We start from the raw sequence: 21879 nt of genomic DNA, 5'->3' as shown, positions 1-21879 counted from the left end.
AAGCATTGTAGCTGCTTGGCATGGTTAACGTGAAAAACGTTCAATAATTATAAAAGAGACGTTCTTCTCAATATCATGTTAGTCCCCAGGTGGGCCAGCGATCCTTGATCACTCCCAGGGGTTGTGTTCTCGTGATCCTAAAGGTCATTTCTAATGCATCAAATATCTCACGATTCCACGAATAAAAAAATACATAATTGTTGATTCAAAACAAAAATCATCAATCAATAACAATGTTAACGTCGCAGTAGAGAGTGACTCTGTTCCCAGCTCCATGTAAGTCTAATTGATATAATAATTTTCCGTCCTATGGTTGCCATAAACGGCTAAGATAGTTTTTAATATTATATTAATGATTGTTTTTAAAATATTTTTTTATTTGTAAATATATTAAAATAATAATTTTTATTTTTTAAAATTAACAAGTAAAAACAATCCAAAATATCAAAAAAAAATATTTTTTAAAAAATACAACACGTGGGCCTCTAGACAAGCCGAAATATAAACGAATTCGCACTCCATTTTCGGACCCCGGATGAATTAATAGTGGGTTGGACCCTGTAAGTGTTCAGGTCATGGGCCCCCCGAGCGTGAGTTTGCCAGCCAACCCATGTTTCGTGCAAGTAAGAAACGGGCCAGCCGAAAACGATCGTCGTAGCTTTTAATAAAACGAGAAATTCCGGTACTCATTTTCAGCAATGAATCTGAAATTAACCATTGGGTCGAGCCGTCAGGGTGGTGTTAAATTTTAATTCTTTGAATTTGGTTTCGACAGTAAATATATAAATAAATTGTTTTGACTTTTCAAACTTTTTCTCGAGTCCTCCTGGTCAAACGCAACTTTTTTTTACCAGGCGAAAGAGTCAAGTCAGCCATTTCTTCTCTTACGGTCAACCCCAACCCCTTTTTTTTTTTTCTCTCTCTCTCTCTCTCTCTTTTTTAAATAAAAGAGGTGAAACTAGACTTGTTCTCATACAAGTGGCAATTCCCTCAATCATCCGCTTCTCCCAGATTACAGTTCCAAAATTTCCGAAACCGCAACCCCCAGGTCCCAACACCCACGTGTAGTCTTGTCCTTCCTCTCTCTGAGTCCTCAGTTCCGACCTCCCCTGCTGATTATCTCCCCGTCTGTAAAGCTTCGAATCCGCTGACCGAGTAAATGGATGTTTATATTAAGATTTTCAATTTTATTTCGGTAGATATTTTATTTTTTTAATTTAAATGGAATGATTTAGTTTTAAAGTGTTTTAATGTGCTGTTTTGAAATTTTATTGTTCAATATATATATTCAATAAATATAATTCAAATTCAAAATAAATTAATTATAAATTATACAATACAAACACAATGCCAAATAAATATAATTTTAAATTTTAAAATGTTTCTAAATAGTCAGGATTAAATAGATTTTTAACTTGAAGTAATTCAACTTAAACAAAATATCAAAATATTATGAAAGTAAAATATTTTAACACAAATATTTTAATGTCAATGTTATCAAGGTTAATGGAATCTAAAGTATCCATTGTTTTGCTCAAATCCATACAAAGTATACACATTAAAAAAAATAACATGAATATAAACCATATATATTAGTAGTAAATCTAATTTTAAAACATTAATATCATTATTAATGAAAATAGTAATAATAATTTTCAATATTATTATTAATATCACTGTTATTGAAAATAGTAATGAAAAAACAAATTTATACTTGAATAAATAGTAATGAAAGATTAGAGTAAATAATTTTAAAATAAAAAAGATAGTATTAATTAAAATAATATTTAATTTTCATCACCAAAAAAGAGGTAGAGGATAAGAGAGAGAGAAATATATTTATTGAACTCATCTCAAAAAGAAACATGTTAACTTTAAAATTGGCCTTTTTTATGCTTGGAATGCGACCTTTCAAGCACTTTTTTCCTCCTTAATATTTTCTTATAGTTTTTTTTGTTTTGATATTTATATATTAAAATATAAAAAAAATAAAGTTTAGTATCGAAAGATGAAATGTTAAAATGATAATGATCAAATAATATATATATATAAACTTCAAGGACTGAGCTTAGTTGCCTGTGCCAAAATGAAAATAGAATTTGTTTTCTTTAATTATAACCTATAATTTTATTTTATAAAAATATTTTTTAATTTACAGTCAGAATACTTTACATGTATAAAACTGCAAAAATATATATATATATATATATTTGATGATGAAAAAAAAGAGCATTATCTAAATTAACAATGCAATGCACGTTACACCTGAGTTAGCGTCCATTATTACTTGTCTCCAATTATTTTGGTTCATGGGATAATGGTGTCGATTCCTTGTCCATGGGGTAGGGTGATTTAAGCATGTTTGCGTATGTATGTGATGATTATTTCTAAGATCATTTTTATTTAAAAATATACTAAAATAATATTTTTTATTTTTTTAAAAAAATTATTTTAAATAGAAAATAAAAAAATAATGATTTTAAATAAAAAAAAAATTAAAATATAAAAAAAAATACTAATGCACTTGTGTTAGATGCTCCACAGACATTTAAATTCATATGCACAAGAAACAAGTTGATCCTAAAGCTGTGTCTGCCACTAAAGCTCTGGCACGTACGCAGAAGATTGGAAAATTTTCTCCCGTGTATTAGAATTCAGTGGATCCCCTGTGCATGTAGGAGGACATCCATCCACCATCCATGTGACGTATCAGCGAATTCAATGACTCTGGACCCATCATATCAGTCTGAAGTTTCCATGAAAGATGCTGTATTGTGGCGGGACAAGAATTCATTATTTTCTTACACGGGATTCATCGCCATAATTTCTCGATTTACTGTTGAAATATTCTGTCAATTTACTCATCATTCATGTAACGTCGGTAAGTTTTTTTTGGTAATAAACTTATTAGTAGATTTAGGAACGGAGAAAGCATATCAAACAAAAAAAAAAAAAATTACTCATTTTGATCTGTAAGCATTTTTTCCCAGTACCCTTCACGTATTACCGACAAAAAAAAATAGAAATAATTCCAACAATAAGTTTTTTTTTAATATTATTGATGGAATAAAATTGTCAGTAATTAAATAACGGTATAATGATATTTATAGAATATTTTTTAACTCTTTAAAATATACCAAGATTTAATCCTTCGGTATGATTCTCAATAATATATTTTTAAAAAAATCTATTAAACATAAATAAAAAATAATTAAATTAAATTAAAATCAAATATTTATTGCAATTTTAAAAATTTACAAGTTTAACTACAATTAATCTTGAATGTAGGGGCTAAAGGACGAGAAGGAGGAGACGGATCTTTGTCGGGACAATGAAGCTAATAAGAAAAAACATATGTACCACTTATTTGTGATTTCATTTTCATTACCAATCAATGAAGTTTAGTCATCTCAACACCGAGTCATTCGGTATCAACAGTAAGATGGGTCATCCGAGCTTAAATTCGTTGGTTTTGAATCGCCTTGAACTCTGGAGTTTAAGTGTTTTGAACCAATTACAAGTATTCAACAATTGAAACACTTCGGGTCATCCATAAGTCATCGGATATAATATTTGAGATACCGTACACTCGATTTTTATCGGCTCCACCAGACAATTCTGTCACCAATCACAAATTTAAATCAAGTTTATGATGGGTCAAAGAATCATCTATGTGTCTCTCTTTAACTAGTTGTTATATGTATCATGAAACAAGTTAGCAAATTCTAAAAATAATAACTTATGAAAAAAATTTATTGAAACTCAATTATGTCACAGAATGTTAAGCTCAACATAATATCTTAACTATCCATGAGATATCACACTTTTTTTTTTTATTATCATTATTTCTTACGTGTATTTCTACGAAAAACTTCTTCGGACTTAGTTTGCGTCAAAGAATTGTAATCTACAAGAGAAAATTGTTGTTAATTAAATCTATTCATATAAAACAACATATTTTAAAAAAGTAGATGCATTAAAAAAATAATCTTACGTGTTTGCCAACTGAAAAAATGACCCATCAAACTGAAAATTATGTATATTATAACTAGGTATCAAATTGTCACAGCAACACCCATCGTGTTTTTTTTTCTTTGATTCCCCAGTTTCACATTTAGTTCAAATTAATCTACTAGATACATATAAAAGTCACTTTTAATATCTTTATATCAATCTAATACTTATTAATATAACACCGACTCTTTAAAATTGATTAAAAATTAAATATCATAAAAAATCTAATTCCTAAACCTTTCCGAGGAACCCTAATATACATGGAAAAACTCAATTAAAAAGGTAAAGATAGAAAACAAACATCTTGAACTGATAAAAAAAAACAAAGATTTTGACCATGATCTTCCCCTTCCTCTCTCCGTTGATATATGTTCCGATCATCTAATAAAATGGAGCATAAGTTACTATAGGAATTTTCTTTTTTACTAATATATACTTTATTACCTACAATACCTTCAATTAATTATTTTATTTTACTTATTATTGCTCTTTTTTTTTGCCTTTCACAGCCGAAAAAACAAAGTTTTCAACTCCAAAAAAAAAAACTAAATGATATTTGTGTTTGGGACCGGTTTTAAAGTTCAGAGATTCGACTAGTTAAAAACCAAACTGAATTTATCAAAACTAAAATAAAATAAACCAAATACTTATCCCGTAACAAATTTGACTACCAGATCTTACTTTCTTTTGGGCTCCTAGAACAGTTTTAGTGGGATCCATTAAGAAAAAAAGCTCATATGATTTCGACATGTGTCATTTTCAGGTTTTTTAAGGGCTCAATGGCGGTTCATTAACGTTGACTACGTTGAAAAATACCATTTATTACGCCACTGATTGGTATTGCGTTTTAAATGGGTCGAGGTAAAATTTGATTTGTTATTTATATTTTTTAATTATTTTAATATGTTAATATTAGAAATATTTTTTTAAAATAAAAAAATTATTTTAATATATTTTTAAATAAAATATATTTTAAAAATAACCACTGAACAATCATTAAAACACTTTTAAATAAAAATATTTTAAATAAAAAATATTTTAAAAATAACCACTAAACAATCATTAAAACACTTATAAATGAGGATGATTTAATGATTAACACAGGAGATTTTAATCAAAATATCTCGAATTCAAATCTTAAAATGAGTTCTATTTGTTAGATATTCTTATTTGCTTTTATATTTTTAAAAAATTAAAAATATTTTTTTTATTTTAAATTAATATTTTTTTAATATTATTAAATCACTTTGATAATGATTTTAAAATTTTTTTAAAAAAAAAATTTAAAAAACAATCATAATTTAACCAAAATCCAAAAACTCATTAATTAAGCTCCAAGTTGCCATTGCCAACGTCACATCTAATTCGTATCCTTCTCCAGTGCCATCATATGCCACTGCTGCTTTTACAGCTGGCACCACCTATTTATCACTTCCTCGTCGCCATCAACATTTTATAACCATCGTCCATATTATTATTAATTTGTCAAAACAATCGTCCATATTATTATTAATTTGTCAAAATAATGAAAAACAATATTTTCCTTTGTCATCTCATGGTAAAAAGAAGAAAGACAAAACGTCAACTCTTTTTTACACCTTAAGAATAAAACACAAATAACCACAGCCTGAAATTTAGGACACAGATCCCATATTGATCGCTGCCAGTGTAATTCATAGCTGACATACAAACTGAATTTAGCCAGTGGTAATGGGCTGTTTAGGCACAATCGTGAATCCTTTTCTAGGTTGTTGCTGCAAAGGACAGCGGAGGAATGTGTTTTAAATCGTGTTTTTTAAATATTTTTTTATTTAAAATTAATTATTTAAAATTTTTTTATATGTTAATATAAAAAACACATTTTTTAATATATTTTAAAATAAAAAAATAATTTAAAAAATTATCATTTCCAAACATCTTCTTCAAAAACTATAAACCGTCCTCATGGTGTAAATACCATAAATAACATTAAAAAAATATGGAAAGGTGTGCTAGCTAGCTCTCTCCTAGAAGGTAGGATGAAAGGAAAATATGAGTCAAATGACAATAATTGTTTTTTTTTTAAAAAAAACGAAAAGTCAGGCCAGGGCAGTGAAGAAGCTGAGCTCAGTTCCGCCTCCCCCTCGTAAACCTGGAGTGCCATTTGTTGGGACGTGTTTGGCAATGAGATGGAGTGTGTTTAAATAAAAAACAAATAAAATTAGACTTTCCAACCCCACCAAACCGCGTATTCTATTCTTATAGTTCCCACTTCCCATACGCACCATTCCAGGCCAAAGGCCAAAGCATCGAATTTCTTTACAACTTTCCTATTCTCTCCTCCTGCACCACCCTATAAATACTCCTTTACTCTCCTGCCCTTGAAACCATCCTTTTTTTTCTTTCCTATTTTGTTTGCCCTATTTTTTACCTGGCATATGTCTCAAAGACGAAACGTCCCCCATTCTTCTTCTTTTGCTTTTAGCCTCCATTCCCATTTCCACATCTCCAGCAACCTGAAACCCAACTGGTAACGGGAAAAACCTTTAATCTATCAAACTAATCAAATCATATCATGGGTGTGAAGGGTTTTGTTGAGGGAGGTATTGCATCGATTGTTGCCGGGTGCTCCACTCACCCTATGGATCTAATCAAGGTCCGTATGCAGCTCCAAGGCGAAAACTTACCCAACCCACAGGCTCACAATCTCCGCCCTGCCTATGCCCTTAACTCCGCCGCGATCCCTCATAATTCCATCCATGTCCCTCCCCCACCAACGCGTGTGGGGCCAATTTCTGTCGGCGTCCGCATCATCCGGTCAGAAGGCGTCGCGGCTCTCTACTCCGGCGTCTCCGCCACCGTCCTCCGCCAGACTCTCTACTCCACTACCCGTATGGGACTCTACGATGTTTTGAAGCAGAAATGGACCAATCCGGAGACAGGAAACATGCCGTTGTTGAGCAAAATAACCGCTGGTTTGGTCGCCGGGGGGATCGGAGCGGCTGTTGGCAATCCAGCTGACGTGGCAATGGTTAGAATGCAAGCTGACGGACGTTTACCCGTGTCCCAAAGGCGGAACTATAAAAGCGTGATTGACGCCATCACGAGAATGTCGAAGCAGGAAGGTGTAACTAGCCTGTGGCGCGGGTCATCTCTTACGGTGAACCGCGCGATGATTGTCACAGCATCGCAATTGGCATCGTATGATCAGATAAAGGAAATGATCTTGGGGAATGGAGTGATGGGGGATGGGTTAGGAACTCATGTGACGGCGAGTTTTGCGGCCGGTTTTGTGGCGGCGGTGGCATCGAATCCGGTGGATGTGATTAAGACCAGGGTAATGAATATGAAAGTGGAGCCAGGGCAAGCTGCGCCTTACAGAGGAGCTATTGATTGCGCAATGAAGACCGTGAAAGCTGAAGGGGTTATGTCCCTTTATAAGGGCTTTATACCTACAATTTCAAGGCAGGGTCCTTTTACTGTGGTTTTGTTTGTGACTCTTGAGCAGGTTAGAAAGTTGCTCAAAGAATTCTAGGTAGTTGATGACGATGATGATGACGAAGAAGATACCAAGTTTGGGCTATCGGTATAATTATTAGTATTATTGCTATTAAGATGATAATAATTAAAAAAAATTAATGTACCGTTAATCTTTATTAATCTGAGGAGTTTATTGAAAAATGTTTTTCCTAATTTCTCAAGAGTATGATTTGATGCTTGTTGAAAAGTTGAATGATGGGATATCTTTCGGAATTATTTGTTGAATTATTCAAATTGGGAAGCAAATTAATTCTTGTTCAGAGACAAAATTAACGCGGCTACGAAAAGCTAATTTAGGACTTTTAATGCTATGGGGTTTGGTTAAGGATTGCTTGAGCTGTGCTGTCGTCTTTCTTTGAACATTGAACGGAAATACCATAAACTATCTGACGTCGGTCTGAAAGATCTTCAGAGGGATTTGCCTTTAAAATGCTTCTGTCTTGCCAATAAAAAGTGGTTGTCGTGTTTTGTGCCTCTTGTTATTTGTTAGTAGGATTTGTGGTGAACACGTGGAACCTATTAGATCACGCGGACTTTGGGACAAATCGTTTCACCGTCACCGCAGAACGTGGCGTGTTGTTTATTTTTATGAGTATCTTCTCTTTATCACCCACCCTTTGCTGTCAAAACTCAACTGGTCTTTCCAGGAAGGTCCCCCCATTTTCTGGAAATGACTTGTTCCTTTGTACTGCCTCGTGGAATTTTGAAGTTGCAAGAAATTTCCAGTTTATGGGGTTTGATTATGTTCTTCCCTATTTCACGAGGTGGTAATGTCTCATCAGTTTCTTACAATTATACTCTATTTACAAAAATTAGCATCCACGTTTCAGACCATCTTCTATGGCAAAAGCTACTTACAAGATGTCCAATTCAACTATTTTTTTTTTTTTAACCCGGAGTGTCCGGGTCAACTTACGCGCACCACAATTTTGAGCTCCTCTTTTGGCTTTCCCAGGTCAACAGCAAAAGGCCCAGTGATTCCAACCATATAAAAAATTACATTTGACAATACAAGCGATTAAGACTGTCAACTACCGGTAGTATAATCTGAAAACAAAAAAAATTAATTTAATTTTTTTTTTCTTTCAAAATTTATAAAAACACCAAACTGCCCCTACTGAATCATCTCTGAACCAGCAAAACTCAATAACTAAATTACAGACAGTTCTTGCATCAAGGAAATTGTTATTATATGTATACATCATGGACTTGTAGCGAAGTCATAACTTTGAGCGTCTCGACAAGGGCATATATCAACCTTGCAGCTCTGTCATCCCGTAAGATTCTCCAATTACTCATCACTAATACCTGTCTCAAACAAATTGTTGAGGACAAAGCTATGTCCCCTCGACACAAAATTAGAGTCCATGTATCATCTCGAATTAATCCTCGGAGCCACCAGAGGTTTACCTCTGCCTGCATTATAGGATACATGGCCATCAGATTTTCCTCTTTCCAAACTTCGCAGATGCTGATCTTCCGAATATTGTCCACCATCTAGGTCCTGCAGTGATTGACTATCTGATGTTGTAGATTTTTCAGAATTCTGAAGTGGTTTCCCCTCTTCTTCTCCCAGACATTCCAATCCTTTACCTTTTACTAGATTTTGAACCGAATATATTTCTGAACCTCGGCCCTTCTCGAGTTTTAGATCTGAACCTCGGCCCTTGTTCATATTCTGGAGTTCATTCGCAATCTGGCTACGCCGCTCCTTCAGAAAGTTGAGCCGGGTTGTCAACCTTGTCAATGCAGAAGTGGTGGAATTCATTCCCTATTGGGCACAGTTGTGGCAAGTGGCATGAATATATCTGATACTGTTTACTTTTATGAAATAAAATGCTTTAGGCCTTGAAATAAGCAATTACTTTCATATGTTCCCACAGAAATCAAAGAATGTTTACTTCCTAGGCATATTTACCCACCGAACCAGACCCAACACAGACAATAATTTGATTTGGCATAGAGTGCCCATGCACAATTAGAAAGCTTAACGGCCTACCTCACTCCTTGCACCAGACCTCTTGGAATTGGTTGAAGAAATGGGTCTGGAGTTGCCACAATGTTTTGAATCCAGCTGCTGGGTTTCAGCTCCATCCATACACGTATCCTGCCATAAGGAACCCTCCATAGTTGACTTAATCCATGTTATCAAAGAGAATAAATGGAAGAGCTGAAGGTCAACATGTTGATTAGGCATCCTGAGAAGCTCCCACTATAGATTTTCTCACAATCTATTAAATCTCATCCCAATCTTAAAAAAAAAAGGTTTCGGCTGCCATGCATAACTTAATCAGGATTCTCTAACAGCTGAAGAAATTTGCCATTATAGTTTCAGAAAATTAAGGCAAGAAACAGAGGCAAACTTGGAAAAAAAGAGAGGCATTAATGTAATGGCACGTATCGGTTCCTAGTGGCTTTAAAGGTAAACTCGGTAATTTTATAATTGTCTATCTATTCCTAACTTGGAGAGACAAATTGACCTCTACATTTATACATGAGAATAGAAAGAAAGAAGTATAAGAGATGTTCAGGCAAGCAACATTTTATTGATATTCAAGGGGCTGGGATGGACAGATTTAACAGGCCAAAGTGAAGCTCATAAGATAGGTCTAGCCATCTGCTGCAAGTGCATACCTTGCTTGCAGAACATCCAAATTGTGAAGAAGCAGTAGCTTCAGCATCCTTCTCTTCACCATTCCTGCAAGAAGGCAATATTAACAACAGCACCACACCCACACCCGCGTACAAGCATGCCTTTCTTTTTTCTTTTTATCACATGCACAAATCATTTGCTGTCTGTCCAGTCCTCTTCAAAAAAAATTTAAAAAAGAAGAGGAAATGGAAAAGGCTTTTCTTTTAAATGATGGCTTCTTCTATACTTCATCCATCAATTTGAAGCACCAATGAGGCTTTGTATACAAATGTTGGTGGCTAAAATGTCTAAATACTTATCAGATGTGAGGTATGGAAAAAAAAAAATTACCCTTTCGCCTTATGTAATGAAGCATTCATAGGCTGATTGCCCAAACCATGCATAGAACCAGAGCGTTCATCACACTGTTGATTAAGCTGCGCATGTAGATCATCAACCTTCTGCTTCAAATTGGCAACATCTGCCTCTGCTTGAGTTATTTCCTCAAGCTCTGCCTTCATCTGTAGCACGATAATAAAGTTAAGAATTCAATGCAACAATCAAGACCAATTATACTAGTTACAGAAGAGGTGAGCCGACTTTTTCATCAATTGTGACTGGAACTTGCAAGGGTCCCTTGGAAGTGTTAAGTCCTGCTTCCAGAAATTTTCTCTTCTCTCTCTCCTTTTGCAGCTGTTCTTGTAGTCTTGCTACCTGTAAATACAATGAAAGTCCTCATTTCAAGAACCCCAGAAATCTTTCAATCAATCTAGTATTTGTAGTTTACTGAGTCAGAAACAGCTATGAATTGTAATCTACATGCACTGAAAAATGAATAAAGAAATAGTTGACAAAAATTATGGCATGAATGTGTCATGAACAGACACGAAGTCATAGTTGTAATTAACTGCAACTTCATGACTTTTTACTCCTCCTGTCTGTTGGTGACCCATTTGTGTCATTACCGTTCGTGGTATGCAGCATGGTTCTTAAAAAATAGACATAATAGAAAAGTCAAAGCAACAGCTTCTATTTCCGGATCATTCTTGTGGTCTAAAACGATCTTACATTTATTTGTTAGAGTATATAGACTTTGAATTCACGTCCATGCTGAAAAGTGAACAAAGTTTCCTGGAGGTTCTTTCCTGGGGGTTCAGAGAGTTTCTCCGAGCTATAACCTTTTGCAACATTAAAGAAAAGGCATGGGCATAGTCATCGCATCACAATGTTGTAATAGAAAAAAAATAAAAACCATGCAACAGCGATCATTTTATGGTGATCTTGACATCTCCAATGAAAAGGTTTCAGAAACAGCTTCCTCCTGCAAAACTTCCTAATGCCTTCATATGCTAAAACCATCTTGAAAAGGACTTGAGTACCCCCCCCCCCCCCAACAGAATCATCTTGAAAGGGGAGGAACAGAGGAAAAAGGAAGAATCAAAATAACAATAGAAAGGATAATAAATTTTCTCCATAGAACATACATCTTGCTGGAGAGCTAGACGATACTCGTGAAATGCCTTCTTTTGTTTTTCCAAGTTGGCTTGCAAAATGGCATTAACTTTGACCTATGAAGGAAAATACAGCAGATTATTAAAGTGAAAAAAGAAAGAAATCTCCATATACTGACATCAAGAGGCATTATTTAAGTCCCTACCTCTTCAGAAATTATATTTTGCATCTCAATTTTAGTTGCCTCCAGCTTCTGGATTTCAACACTAAACAGTCAAAAAGTCAGATGATCAGCATGGCTGAAGATAAGAAAGAACAGTCCATGACACTAAAACTAAGATTTTATGTCACTTCCAAAAGCAAAATGTAACATAACATGCCAGAAGCTATTATGAAAGTTTCTGTATCATTTAATTTAAATAAGATACATGGATTGTTCTATTAATGGTGCTATATTACAGCCATAATAAAAATCATGGGAACTAGACATTACAAAGATGTGACGTGCCTTAATATTGTCAATGCATAAAAGTGCACTTTTGCCAAGCATTACCTAGTTGAACTGGCTAAAGAAAAAATTCAAAGAATAAAAGTAGGGTGGCACTGTACCACGAGCATTATTTTTACACAAATCACACAACTAAGAACAGTGGCACAGGTTCTGATTAGATACAACTGTTTCACCATTGTTTCTTGTGTGTATTTATGTAACAAATATTTGTGCTATAATATCTTTTACCATTTAAGTACAGAAAAAAGAGAAGGAAGAGCTGCATTTAAGCTAGAGAGTAATCATAGCAGGGCATTCTAATCTTCACCATATACCAAAATTAGAGTCAGCATAAGAACTGATTGAACAGAATAGACAAAATCCTCGCCCGATGGTGATGAGGCCACTAACACTAAGAATTCTGAACTCCAATCACTCTTCGAGATGAATGAGGGTAATAAACTGGGATTCAATTTTTCTAGTGCTAGACAGAACTTCTACTTCAAACCCAAAGTTCTCCTAATTACTAACACAGATGAATAGTAAGCCAGTATATCAATTAGAGGTTAGTTCCACATAATTCGTTGACATCAATTTGATCCAGCTAACTTTCTGATTCTGTTCAGATATATCAAAGGGGCCACTGGCTATAAAAAGCCTTACTTTTATAAGAGATATTTTTCTAGAGCTGAACTTTACATTAATTAGAATTATTTCCTCAGAATTTGGTGATATATTTTTGATCCAGTTGAGATACAATGGTAATTGTACTCTTTTAGCTCAGACATGCAGAAAGTGACAGCTGGCTGTGGAAAGCCTTGCTCGTGATGGATATTTTTCTACCATGGATATTAAAACACACCCACATACATGGGCATCTAGCCCCTACTATATCATCTAAACTAACAAAAAGTAGTGTCTAACACAGTCCACGTTCATCCCTTCTACAAAGAGTAGAACAAATGGAAAAAATGTCCAACTGCAGTGGTAGTACTAAGGATGCTGACCACACATTTGAGTAGAGTGAGATGCACGAAGGCTACCAAAAATACATGAGAAAAATGCTTGTGAAAGCAGAAGCATGATCCATTTAGAGGAAATGTATACTTACTCGTCCTCAATAGGGTAATCAATGGATTCCATAGAAAGGTTCTTCTTTGCCTGAATTCGTGCCAAAAGGAAAAAAGAATATGATTAGAAATGCTTATATTGCACAAAAAAGCATTCTTTATGATGAGACAACAATTCACGGTGGAAAGTCAAATGCCCTTTCGCAAGAGAAATCATTTAGCCACAAAACATTAAATTTTGGGGAGCATGACTGAAGGAAATGGCAAGCCAACACATAAATCTAGATAACATGCACTCACAGCAGTACGTCCCCAAACAGTTGGACGCTTGCCGCGCACAAGTCCATTTGATATAGTGGTAGGTTTTTTAGCATTTGGGGATGCATTATAATCAGCAATCCTATTCTCCAAACTTGTTTCAGTAGAAACATCTACAGACAGGTCATCTGACTTATCTGGCAGCATTGCCAAACTGTTGCTGCTTTGATCAAGAGTATCAGGCAATGAAGCTTGAACCGGATGTGATGACAACTTTTGTTCAACTTTCAAATCATTGTCTACCTCAGCTTCAGGGTACTTGAAACCAGAACTAAGATCATCACTGCCCTGCATCTTTAATGCACACAGAATAAGAATAGTTCTTGTTCTTATATTTCAATTCACAAACCAAAAGCAATACAAAAGGAAACTAAGTCAATAATGAGGCGGAGTCATAGATGACAATACAACAAGATATTCAAATTATAAGGATTCGATGCAGCAAATATGCATTAAGAGCATTGAAAAGATGCCCAGAGTTGCAATGCAGGAGGTTTATATCCATAGTCTTGCATAAGGTTTGATGATTGCTAGGTTTAAACAAGATCATCAATTTGTATAAAAAAGCAGGTCAGAAAGTCCAATGGATGCACCTCATGGTCAGACGGATCATCTTCACAAGAGTCACCGCTCTGAGTGCAGGTTCCACTTGATGCATTGTCATGATCATCATCTGTATATACATCAGATTCTTCCGTTGCATCATCTACATAAGACTCATCATCATCAGTTACCTCCTCATCCTCGCTTCCACATTCATCTGAATCAGAGTACAGTCCTGGGGACATGGAACCTTCCTGCAGACGCAATGCAAATTCAAGCATAAAATAAAAACTAGCAGCAAATGAAGTATAAAATACAGCATGGGGAAAGAATGGCCAAGACATTCAACTTCAAATGTATGGAACCATCAAATAACATTTAACAACAGCCTCTATGACCTATCATTTCTTGTTCTGTTGAGCTATAAAGTTCCCGTATCATCCCAAGTTTTATGCTATTCTTGTTCCTCAAGTAGACAGAATGAAATTCAGGGGTAATTTCTGCTAAAACCAAAGGTCAGGATGATAAAGATTCCAAGGCATCAGTAACTAAAGCTGTTAAGTGGCCTTTATGCCTTATGGAATAATAATAGTAAATGAAAATAATGTTGAGCTTAACTTTTGTTATCCATCAAATGATTGTTGTTCACTTCATGTTCATTTTAGGCTCCAAAGTAAACAGAAAGTGTTTCAAACCTAGTTAATATTTAGGTCAGAACCAGTCTACACCTGATTAGGAAGAAAACTTTTTAATTTAAACACTGGTAAAAGGAAAAACTGTTGAGCTTAACTTTTGTTATCCATCAAATGATAGGTGTTCACTTCATGTTCATTTTAGGCTCCAAAGTAAACAGAAAGTGTTTCAAACCTAGTTAATATTTAGTTAGTCAGAACCAATTTACACCTGATTAGGAAGAAAAACTTTCTAATTTAAACATCCAGTGTCTGTAATACATGAAGCGATGTCATACTCAAGTTAAAACAACAACAGAGACATGCAGCTTACACTGAATATTTTTTCATACTCTTCCAATAATGTTATAACAATGGCTTGTGCATGATTAGCTGCAGCTGCTGCTTTCAGAAGCTGAATGGAACCATCGCCCCCCACATTAAAATTGGATTCAATTTCACAGTCACCAGCTAGAAGAGGACGAAGAAGTAAGGGTGCCATACAAGCAGCCACAGCAGAAGTGCTCATTCGGTTTACAGCTTTGTGAGAAGCTACAGTTTGCATCATTAGAAGAATTCTGAACATAAAAAAGAAAATGAAGCAAACTGATTCAAAATCAATGCAAGAAATGCAGAGCAGAGGAGCAACATCTAGGCCTCAGTCCAGAAAGAAAATGGGTAAAGAAAACACAAACGAGATAGTTTGATGCTCCAAATCTACAAGACTAAAAAATGAAGTTCAGTCTACAAATATCATTAATATTTTGTTACATCCTGGAATCCTCCTGATAATTCTTTTCCGAAGTGTCAAATTCCAACATACATGTCAAAAGTATGAGAGAATTTATCTACCTCTGCAATAATCGACGGTTTGGCTCTGGGAACGTTTCACATACTGCCACCCGCATGGCATTTACCCTACTGCCACGATCAGTTCCTAAACATTATAGAATCATCAATAATGGAAAATCAGATAGCTAACAAATTGAATAACACAGACCACTGAAAATTCAATACTATGGTACAAAAGAAAATTGTTGAGCAAAATTCCACAGAATAATTCCCACTAAAATTACAAACTTCATCAGACACGGCATATCTACAGATCCTCAGGATGTCTCAACAAACACCATGGGATTGGGAAGAGACTCAATCTTTGACCCAAGTCAGTAACATAGCCATAAATCCACAAAATTGTTTCTAAAACTTACTGCAGACCAGTTTTTTGATGACAAGCAGTAAATAAAGCTTCTAATAGATTTTAAACTACATCTAACCAATCACCATTATTCTCAATGTTTAACATCCAGGCATATAACTCCTTCAGAGGTAGCATAAGAATTCCAATCGTGAGAAAAGCATGACCAGATTAATGAAGTGTAAACGTAAAGGACACTAAATAATCAACACATGCAATGCGCATACCTGAAATATGTACATAAAGAAGATAGCGTTGATAACTAGAAAGAACACAGCTGGAATATATATGCACATGCATTACACGTGTACTGTATTCTGTTTAATGCAACCGACATGTCACGGTACCTTTTTAGTCTCCAAAACTCTCCAAATTTGGTAATGAAAGAAACAATTTTTGTGAACCAAACTGTATCACTGGATGTAAAGATTGTGACTGATAAATTTTATATGAAATAAAATGGTTGGGCATTGAAAAATACATAATGCACTTGACAAGTTTTCAGCATAAATATTGTAAGTAACACATAAGGCAGAACAGGAATAGATGAAGATAATGAAATACATACTCCAGGAACAGACTTACGCCATGCTTCAAGCAGTGCATTGCAGCATGATGTGGGGACTGGAGATGATGGCAACTCTCGGAGGAAATACTGTAATGTTGGGAGACGATATTTATTAAAGAAACATGAAGACAGCTTGCACAATTTGTTATTTGTAGGAATCAATACTAATATTGCATCTGGAAAGAGAAATACCTTGACACAATCAGCAATGACATGTGCATCCTCCTTCGGAGAGAACTCGGTTGTTCCTAAGGCACCAAAAGCGTTAGTTTGAAACTAAAAAAATAAAAACATGAAATTTCCATGAAATTTCCACGCAACTGGTTTCCTGGCCTATACTGTTTCATTAGTAAAGAGGGTTTTGATTCTTATATTTTCTCGATAATTTGAATTTTAGTGAGCTACTGTTAAATCTTAAATCAATGAAATGTATGTCCGAGCTTTAAAGTGTGATTGAGCTAAATTGTGAAACATGAGAAAGACACAACCCATGCGACCTGCATTTTAAAGTAATAAACAAAAAGTACAGGTTTACTGAGGACAAAGGATATCTTAATAAACTTACCCTGCTCATATTCCTTTATTCGATGCTCAACATCATCAACATCTGCAGCTTGCCGCAAGATGCCTTCCACCTTTATTCCTGTTAATCATTCAGTCAATCAAGTTCAGACAAGTGAGGAAAAACAAAAATATATCATTACATGAGTAACCAATAAAGAAAGAAGTCTTCCAAACTCTAAAATTAATGTTAAGATTAAGATACTATATTGGTCTGAGGTAAAAAAACATTTCAAAGTCATAATAGCCTGTAACACTAGAAGAAAGTAGTCTTTTGTCACTCCTCACTCCACAACTAACAATTCATGAATATTTTTTGAGACAGTTTAAAAGCAGATAACCCAGAAGAAAAGTACTTGCAACTTACAAAGCAGGTTAAATATTTTTTTCCATATTTGGTACCACCACCATCAAATGTGATGGGAAAAAACTGTTAATAAGAGGACACTAACCAAAATCAGTGCATGAGAGTTGAAAGGGGCAAGTTTCAACCAGCCAGACAGCACAGAACTTCCCTCATTCATTATAGTACTCGTAGCTTATTGAAAGCCCTATTACAGCATTCCACAAGCAAGCATCGGATTAAGTATAGATGGTATTCAGACTCGTTATTTACAATTGCAACGGAAAAGGTGCAGACTATGAACTATGGTATAGTACCATATCACATTGAGATCACATCCATATGGTTAATTCACTATTGATAAAACAAACATCTTTAGATCATATTCATATGCATATGCAAATTAATTCACTACTGATAACATAAACGATCATATCCTTGTGTACCAGAGAAGGAAAAAAACAGGAACTATGCTGTCCCAGGTATTGCCAGTTTTATCTCTCAACTCTCAACCACGAGATAAAGGAATCCATTGATGTAATAGGAAAAGGAAGTGATCCAGAGATGTGGACAAGGAAAGGCAATAACAAACATAATGGAAAAGGAAACCCACCATGGTCTTCTATAAACCTTAAAGCCTTCTCCAGAAAAGATGGAGATCCATCAACATCTTCTATAGCAAGTAAAATCGGTCTGCCAATGACCAAAGATTTTACAGGATGCTTATCCTTCACTACAGGAAAAAAAATGTCAATATCTTATGGATCTGAAAAATAAAAACAAAGTTTTTAAGTTCAGAATTTTTTTTAAAAAAAAGTCCAGCCCCAAATATTATAAATCTCACATATTTTTGGTCATCACAAATCATGATGCAAAAAAAGAAAATAAGAACAAACAAGAAGTCACGGAATAACAAAAAACCTAAAGAAAATGGCATGCAGGCCAGTACCTCTCCTTCTTATAAGAAAAAAAAAAGGGTTGAAAACTAGGGGCCATGAAACCATCATCAAGCCTTTTCCATCTAATCTTCAGTGGTTCCATCATACTGTTGCTGAGGAAAACTGTAATTTCTAAATGCATCTAGGCAACGGCTAGTGATTATGTTTTCTGTGCTAGACAAAAATTTAGATGCAAAAACCACACCACAGAAGCACAAAGTACACTGATGACAACCAGAAAGGATGAATACTGACACTGTTCCAAAGAACCATCAGCCTGATCATCTTGGAAGATACCATTTTGCCCCATCACCAGAGAGGTGCTAGGTGCCTGTGCCAGAGCATTCTCAAGAGCAGTCTTCCATTCATATAAATCTTCAGAAGTTTCAGCCTGTGGCAGCAGCACAAAGCAACCACAAAAATGTAATCAAGATTGCAAAAAGAGACCGAAACAAAGCACAAAAATGCGCACCCAATTCTCACTGAACCCCATCGGATTTCCAAGTTGAGAATAGCTATGTAGGTTAAATCCATTGTGGAAAAATAAGGATGCATAGGATAAAGAACTAGTGGGATGGATAGAGCTTATGAAAGGCATTAAAATTGCGACCTTGTCACCTAGAGTCATCTGATAAAGTTACAATTATGACCTGCATAAATGACTGATTGAACTGCTTGTGTTCTTGAAATCAAGTATGGTGAAATAGTTTGATGCGTTCTCATATCAAATAGTGGAAAAAAACAGAATGATTAAATGCAAACTAAGCTGGACACTAAGCTGGAAAGCTTGATCTTTGTTCTTTGCCAAGTTACAACCTGGATCAAGCTCAAGCCAAGTGAATACACTTAGGCTTAACTCTTTTGCAGCCTCAGGAGATTATACGTGAATACATATCAGAAATGCTATCTAAAGCAATGTCAAAAGGGATCACAAAGAAGCAAAAAAAAACATCACCTTGAGAGTGAATGCTCGTCCATCACGGCCATCAGGAAAGAGAACAGTCAAGAGCTTTTTATCTGCTTTGACAACCACACTGTGAAGTTCCAAAAGAAACACGAAGTTAGTAAACTACTTCCAGTTGTGAAAAACAATGAGAAGAGTGCGTGATTAACAATGTCTAACTTGAAATGCAAGCCAACCTGCCTGAATTGTTGAGGTCAATACCACCGAGGGTCAGGTTCACTTCACTCCCCTTCTGAGGAATAGCACTCTGATAAAATAAAAATGCAGTGGGTGAAGGTTACATGGTAAAAAAACAGTGCACCAATGCAAAACTACTAACCGGATTGCTTCTGAAGAAAACCAGTGATGTTCTTGTTAGAATAAACCACCTTTTCTTCCAGGATGTCCATCCAATTCCTGTACAACACAGGGTTAAAAAATATAGCCCCAGAGTGAACAAAGATCCTCAGAAATGCACATTCAAATGCTCACGGTACAGTTGTTCTCAAAAGTAAAGGCTTGGTTTTCTTGATTTGATCCTCAAAAAAGTGACAATGTTACTATCTGTATACATAATATCTGCAGTGTCTAATCAAGTATGTTAAGAAATGCCTCTTTAGTAATATCTGCGGTGTCTAATCAAGTATGTTAGGAAATGCCTCTTTAGATTAAAGAACTCGCACCCCCATCTTCTCTCTCTATGTATTATCTCTTTCTATGACAGTACAATAGCATAGCAGGATAAAACTACAAAATCGAAATAAAAACCAAAAACAAGCCAGCTCCAACTGGGATGAAACTAAAATCAGAAAAAAGAATATCATCATAAACTGTAGTCGATTGAACACAAGTCAACAACATTTTTTGTCTCCGTTCCATGCATATCTTGCTATTTGTAATTAAGCGTGAGGAAATTCGTAAAACCAAAAATATAACACACACCTTTGGATGAAATAAAAAGCGGCCCGCTCTTGAAAATCTGCAACATAGATTATCATACTTGAGAACAAAAGACGCAACAGACTCCGATCCATGAAGCCAAAACTAAAAATCGATATCATCTAGATAAGCTACCTGATCAGCAATCATTATGATCTTGGTCTTGAGAAAAATAAAAGCGTGGGAAAGGGGGGGGAATTACCGCATTGCCGCCGTGAAAACGCATATTTTCAAGTTGTCCTGGTGCTGGAGGTGGAGGTGGAGGAGGGGGGCCGCCGTCTCCCTACATTTACGTCATTATGAATCACGTTGTGAATTAAAAGAAAAGGAAAACAAGAGTAAGAAATCATTTTGCAAATAAACCTTGGAAGATTCCGTGTTTTTGTTGTTAGTCATCACTTGATCGTCCAGGAATCACAAAATCACATAATGTGCCTTGTTTAGATGTTTGAAAAGGTGACGGGAATACAATGAGGAGCGAGGGAGAGAGAAGCGTGAAGAAGGGAACGGAGGGAGACTTCAGTTTTTTCTTGTCCTTTGTTGCCTCCTGTGGGGTGGGGTGAAGGGGATTTCTTTTTTTGTTTTTCTTTTTTCCTTCTATTTTCTTCTCTCTCTTTCTCACGATTTTTTATTTATTTTTTTTACTTTTCTGGAATGTTTAAGGAGGGAGAAGAGAAATGAAATTCCAACGGAAACCCGCTGGTAAAGCAAAAAAGGAGGAGGTCCAAAAGAGAGCAAGCAGGAGTCTCCCTCCTAATATGCTGCGCTTGTACACGTCACCCCTTTTCTTCTTCCTCTTTCTCTTTCATCGAGACGTGGCGGAGGGATATTATTATGGAAAATCGGAAAGGATACCAATACGAGAGATATTCATACATACATACATGCGTGTGTGCGTGTGTATATATATAGACCCACACACAATAGATTTGTTGCCGGTGCTTCCATGCTGGCCGAGCAAATTCTTTTTTGATGTAAAAAAAAATTCAAATCCTGGTTATTGATTCAAATAATAATTTAAATAATATAAAAAAATAACAAAAAAAAATAAACTGAAATAGGTCAGTTTGAACTAATTTTAGTTTTTAAAAAAATTAATTTAATTTTTTTTATATAAAAACCGAACTGAATAAAAAATAATCACCCTTAAATATAAATATAAATATAAATGTGAGCTACGTGGGTTTTTCCTTCTTCCTTTTTCTTGAATGTGACTATCTAGTTAGTAGTTTCTTGGTAGGAAAATTACCATTGATTTTTAACATGTCGCTCATTCCTTCTTCTTTTTTTTCTTCTTCTTCCAGGTCTACCTAATGATTCTCGCAGCATGTTGAATTGGTCGGTGCCATGGACATGCTTTGCACCGCACAAATCGTGTCTACAAAGCAATTTCTCTGTCTCTCGTGTACTATGTCGTCCATTATGCATCTTCACTTTTTTTTTTCTAGGATTGTTATGCGTGTATACAGTTGTTTGGTGATCGATTGATCAGCGTCCAGTATCAAGGGCAGAGACTTCTTTGTGGGGTTACGGACTGGAGGTAAAGATCACTCGGTTTTTTTATCATTTTGCAATTGATTATTTTCTTTCAATTAGCGCTTGCCATTGATTGAATGGAACACGGTATTTATAGAAAGGTTTGACTTAAATCTAGTTTGTTTTTTTTTGTTTTAAAGTTTT

The 21879-nt window shown here is 35.1% G+C and overlaps 2 protein-coding genes across 3 annotated transcripts; one reads left to right on the top strand and one right to left on the bottom strand.

Moving 5' to 3' along the window:
• Positions 1–6289: 6289 nt before the first annotated feature.
• On the top strand, positions 6290–7686 carry LOC133691502 (mitochondrial uncoupling protein 5). The gene has a single exon (XM_062112036.1). It carries the CDS (start codon positions 6569–6571, stop codon positions 7526–7528), a length of 960 nt encoding a protein of 319 aa, XP_061968020.1. The 5' UTR covers positions 6290–6568; the 3' UTR covers positions 7529–7686.
• Positions 7687–8489: 803 nt separating this feature from the next.
• LOC133691501 (rho GTPase-activating protein REN1) lies at positions 8490–20897 on the bottom strand. 2 transcript variants are annotated; one of them, XM_062112034.1, is made up of 23 exons: positions 20563–20897; positions 20402–20482; positions 20203–20239; positions 19601–19677; positions 19458–19528; positions 19273–19351; positions 18573–18708; positions 17993–18112; positions 17041–17118; positions 16668–16723; positions 16493–16562; positions 15562–15646; positions 15044–15287; positions 14089–14292; positions 13478–13789; positions 13219–13268; positions 11823–11883; positions 11650–11733; positions 10766–10879; positions 10517–10686; positions 10168–10231; positions 9533–9640; positions 8490–9304 (listed from the first exon to the last, which is right to left on the bottom strand). In XM_062112034.1, the coding sequence occupies exons 1-23, from the start codon at positions 20593–20595 to the stop codon at positions 8906–8908; spliced, it is 2733 nt and encodes a 910-aa protein (XP_061968018.1). In that variant the 5' UTR covers positions 20596–20897; the 3' UTR covers positions 8490–8905. The 2 variants fall into 2 exon arrangements, with proteins under 2 accessions (XP_061968018.1, XP_061968019.1); XM_062112035.1 differs by having other exon boundaries at positions 13478–13783; positions 20563–20896.
• Positions 20898–21879: the final 982 nt, after the last annotated feature.

The sequence above is a fragment of the Populus nigra genome, chromosome 4 (genome assembly GCF_951802175.1).
Source record: "Populus nigra chromosome 4, ddPopNigr1.1, whole genome shotgun sequence".
Taxonomy (NCBI): Eukaryota; Viridiplantae; Streptophyta; class Magnoliopsida; order Malpighiales; family Salicaceae; genus Populus; species Populus nigra.
This window is presented reverse-complemented; position numbering and strand designations above follow the sequence as displayed.

What these genes read in the sequence shown, in the direction of transcription:
- LOC133691502 (XM_062112036.1), top strand. Translation starts at nt 6,569, where the DNA reads ATGGGTGTGAAGGGTTTTGTTGAGGGAGGTATTGCATCGATTGTTGCC.
- LOC133691501 (XM_062112034.1), bottom strand. Translation starts at nt 20,595, where the DNA reads ATGACTAACAACAAAAACACGGAATCTTCCAAG. An exon ending in AAGGTTTATAGAAGACCATG is followed by an intron (nt 17,119 to 17,992) that starts GTGGGTTTCCTT and finishes AATGATTAACAG; the next exon opens with GAATAAAGGTGGAAGGCATC. An exon ending in TTGGATGTTCTGCAAGCAAG is followed by an intron (nt 9,641 to 10,167) that starts GTATGCACTTGC and finishes TCCTTATGGCAG; the next exon opens with GATACGTGTATGGATGGAGC.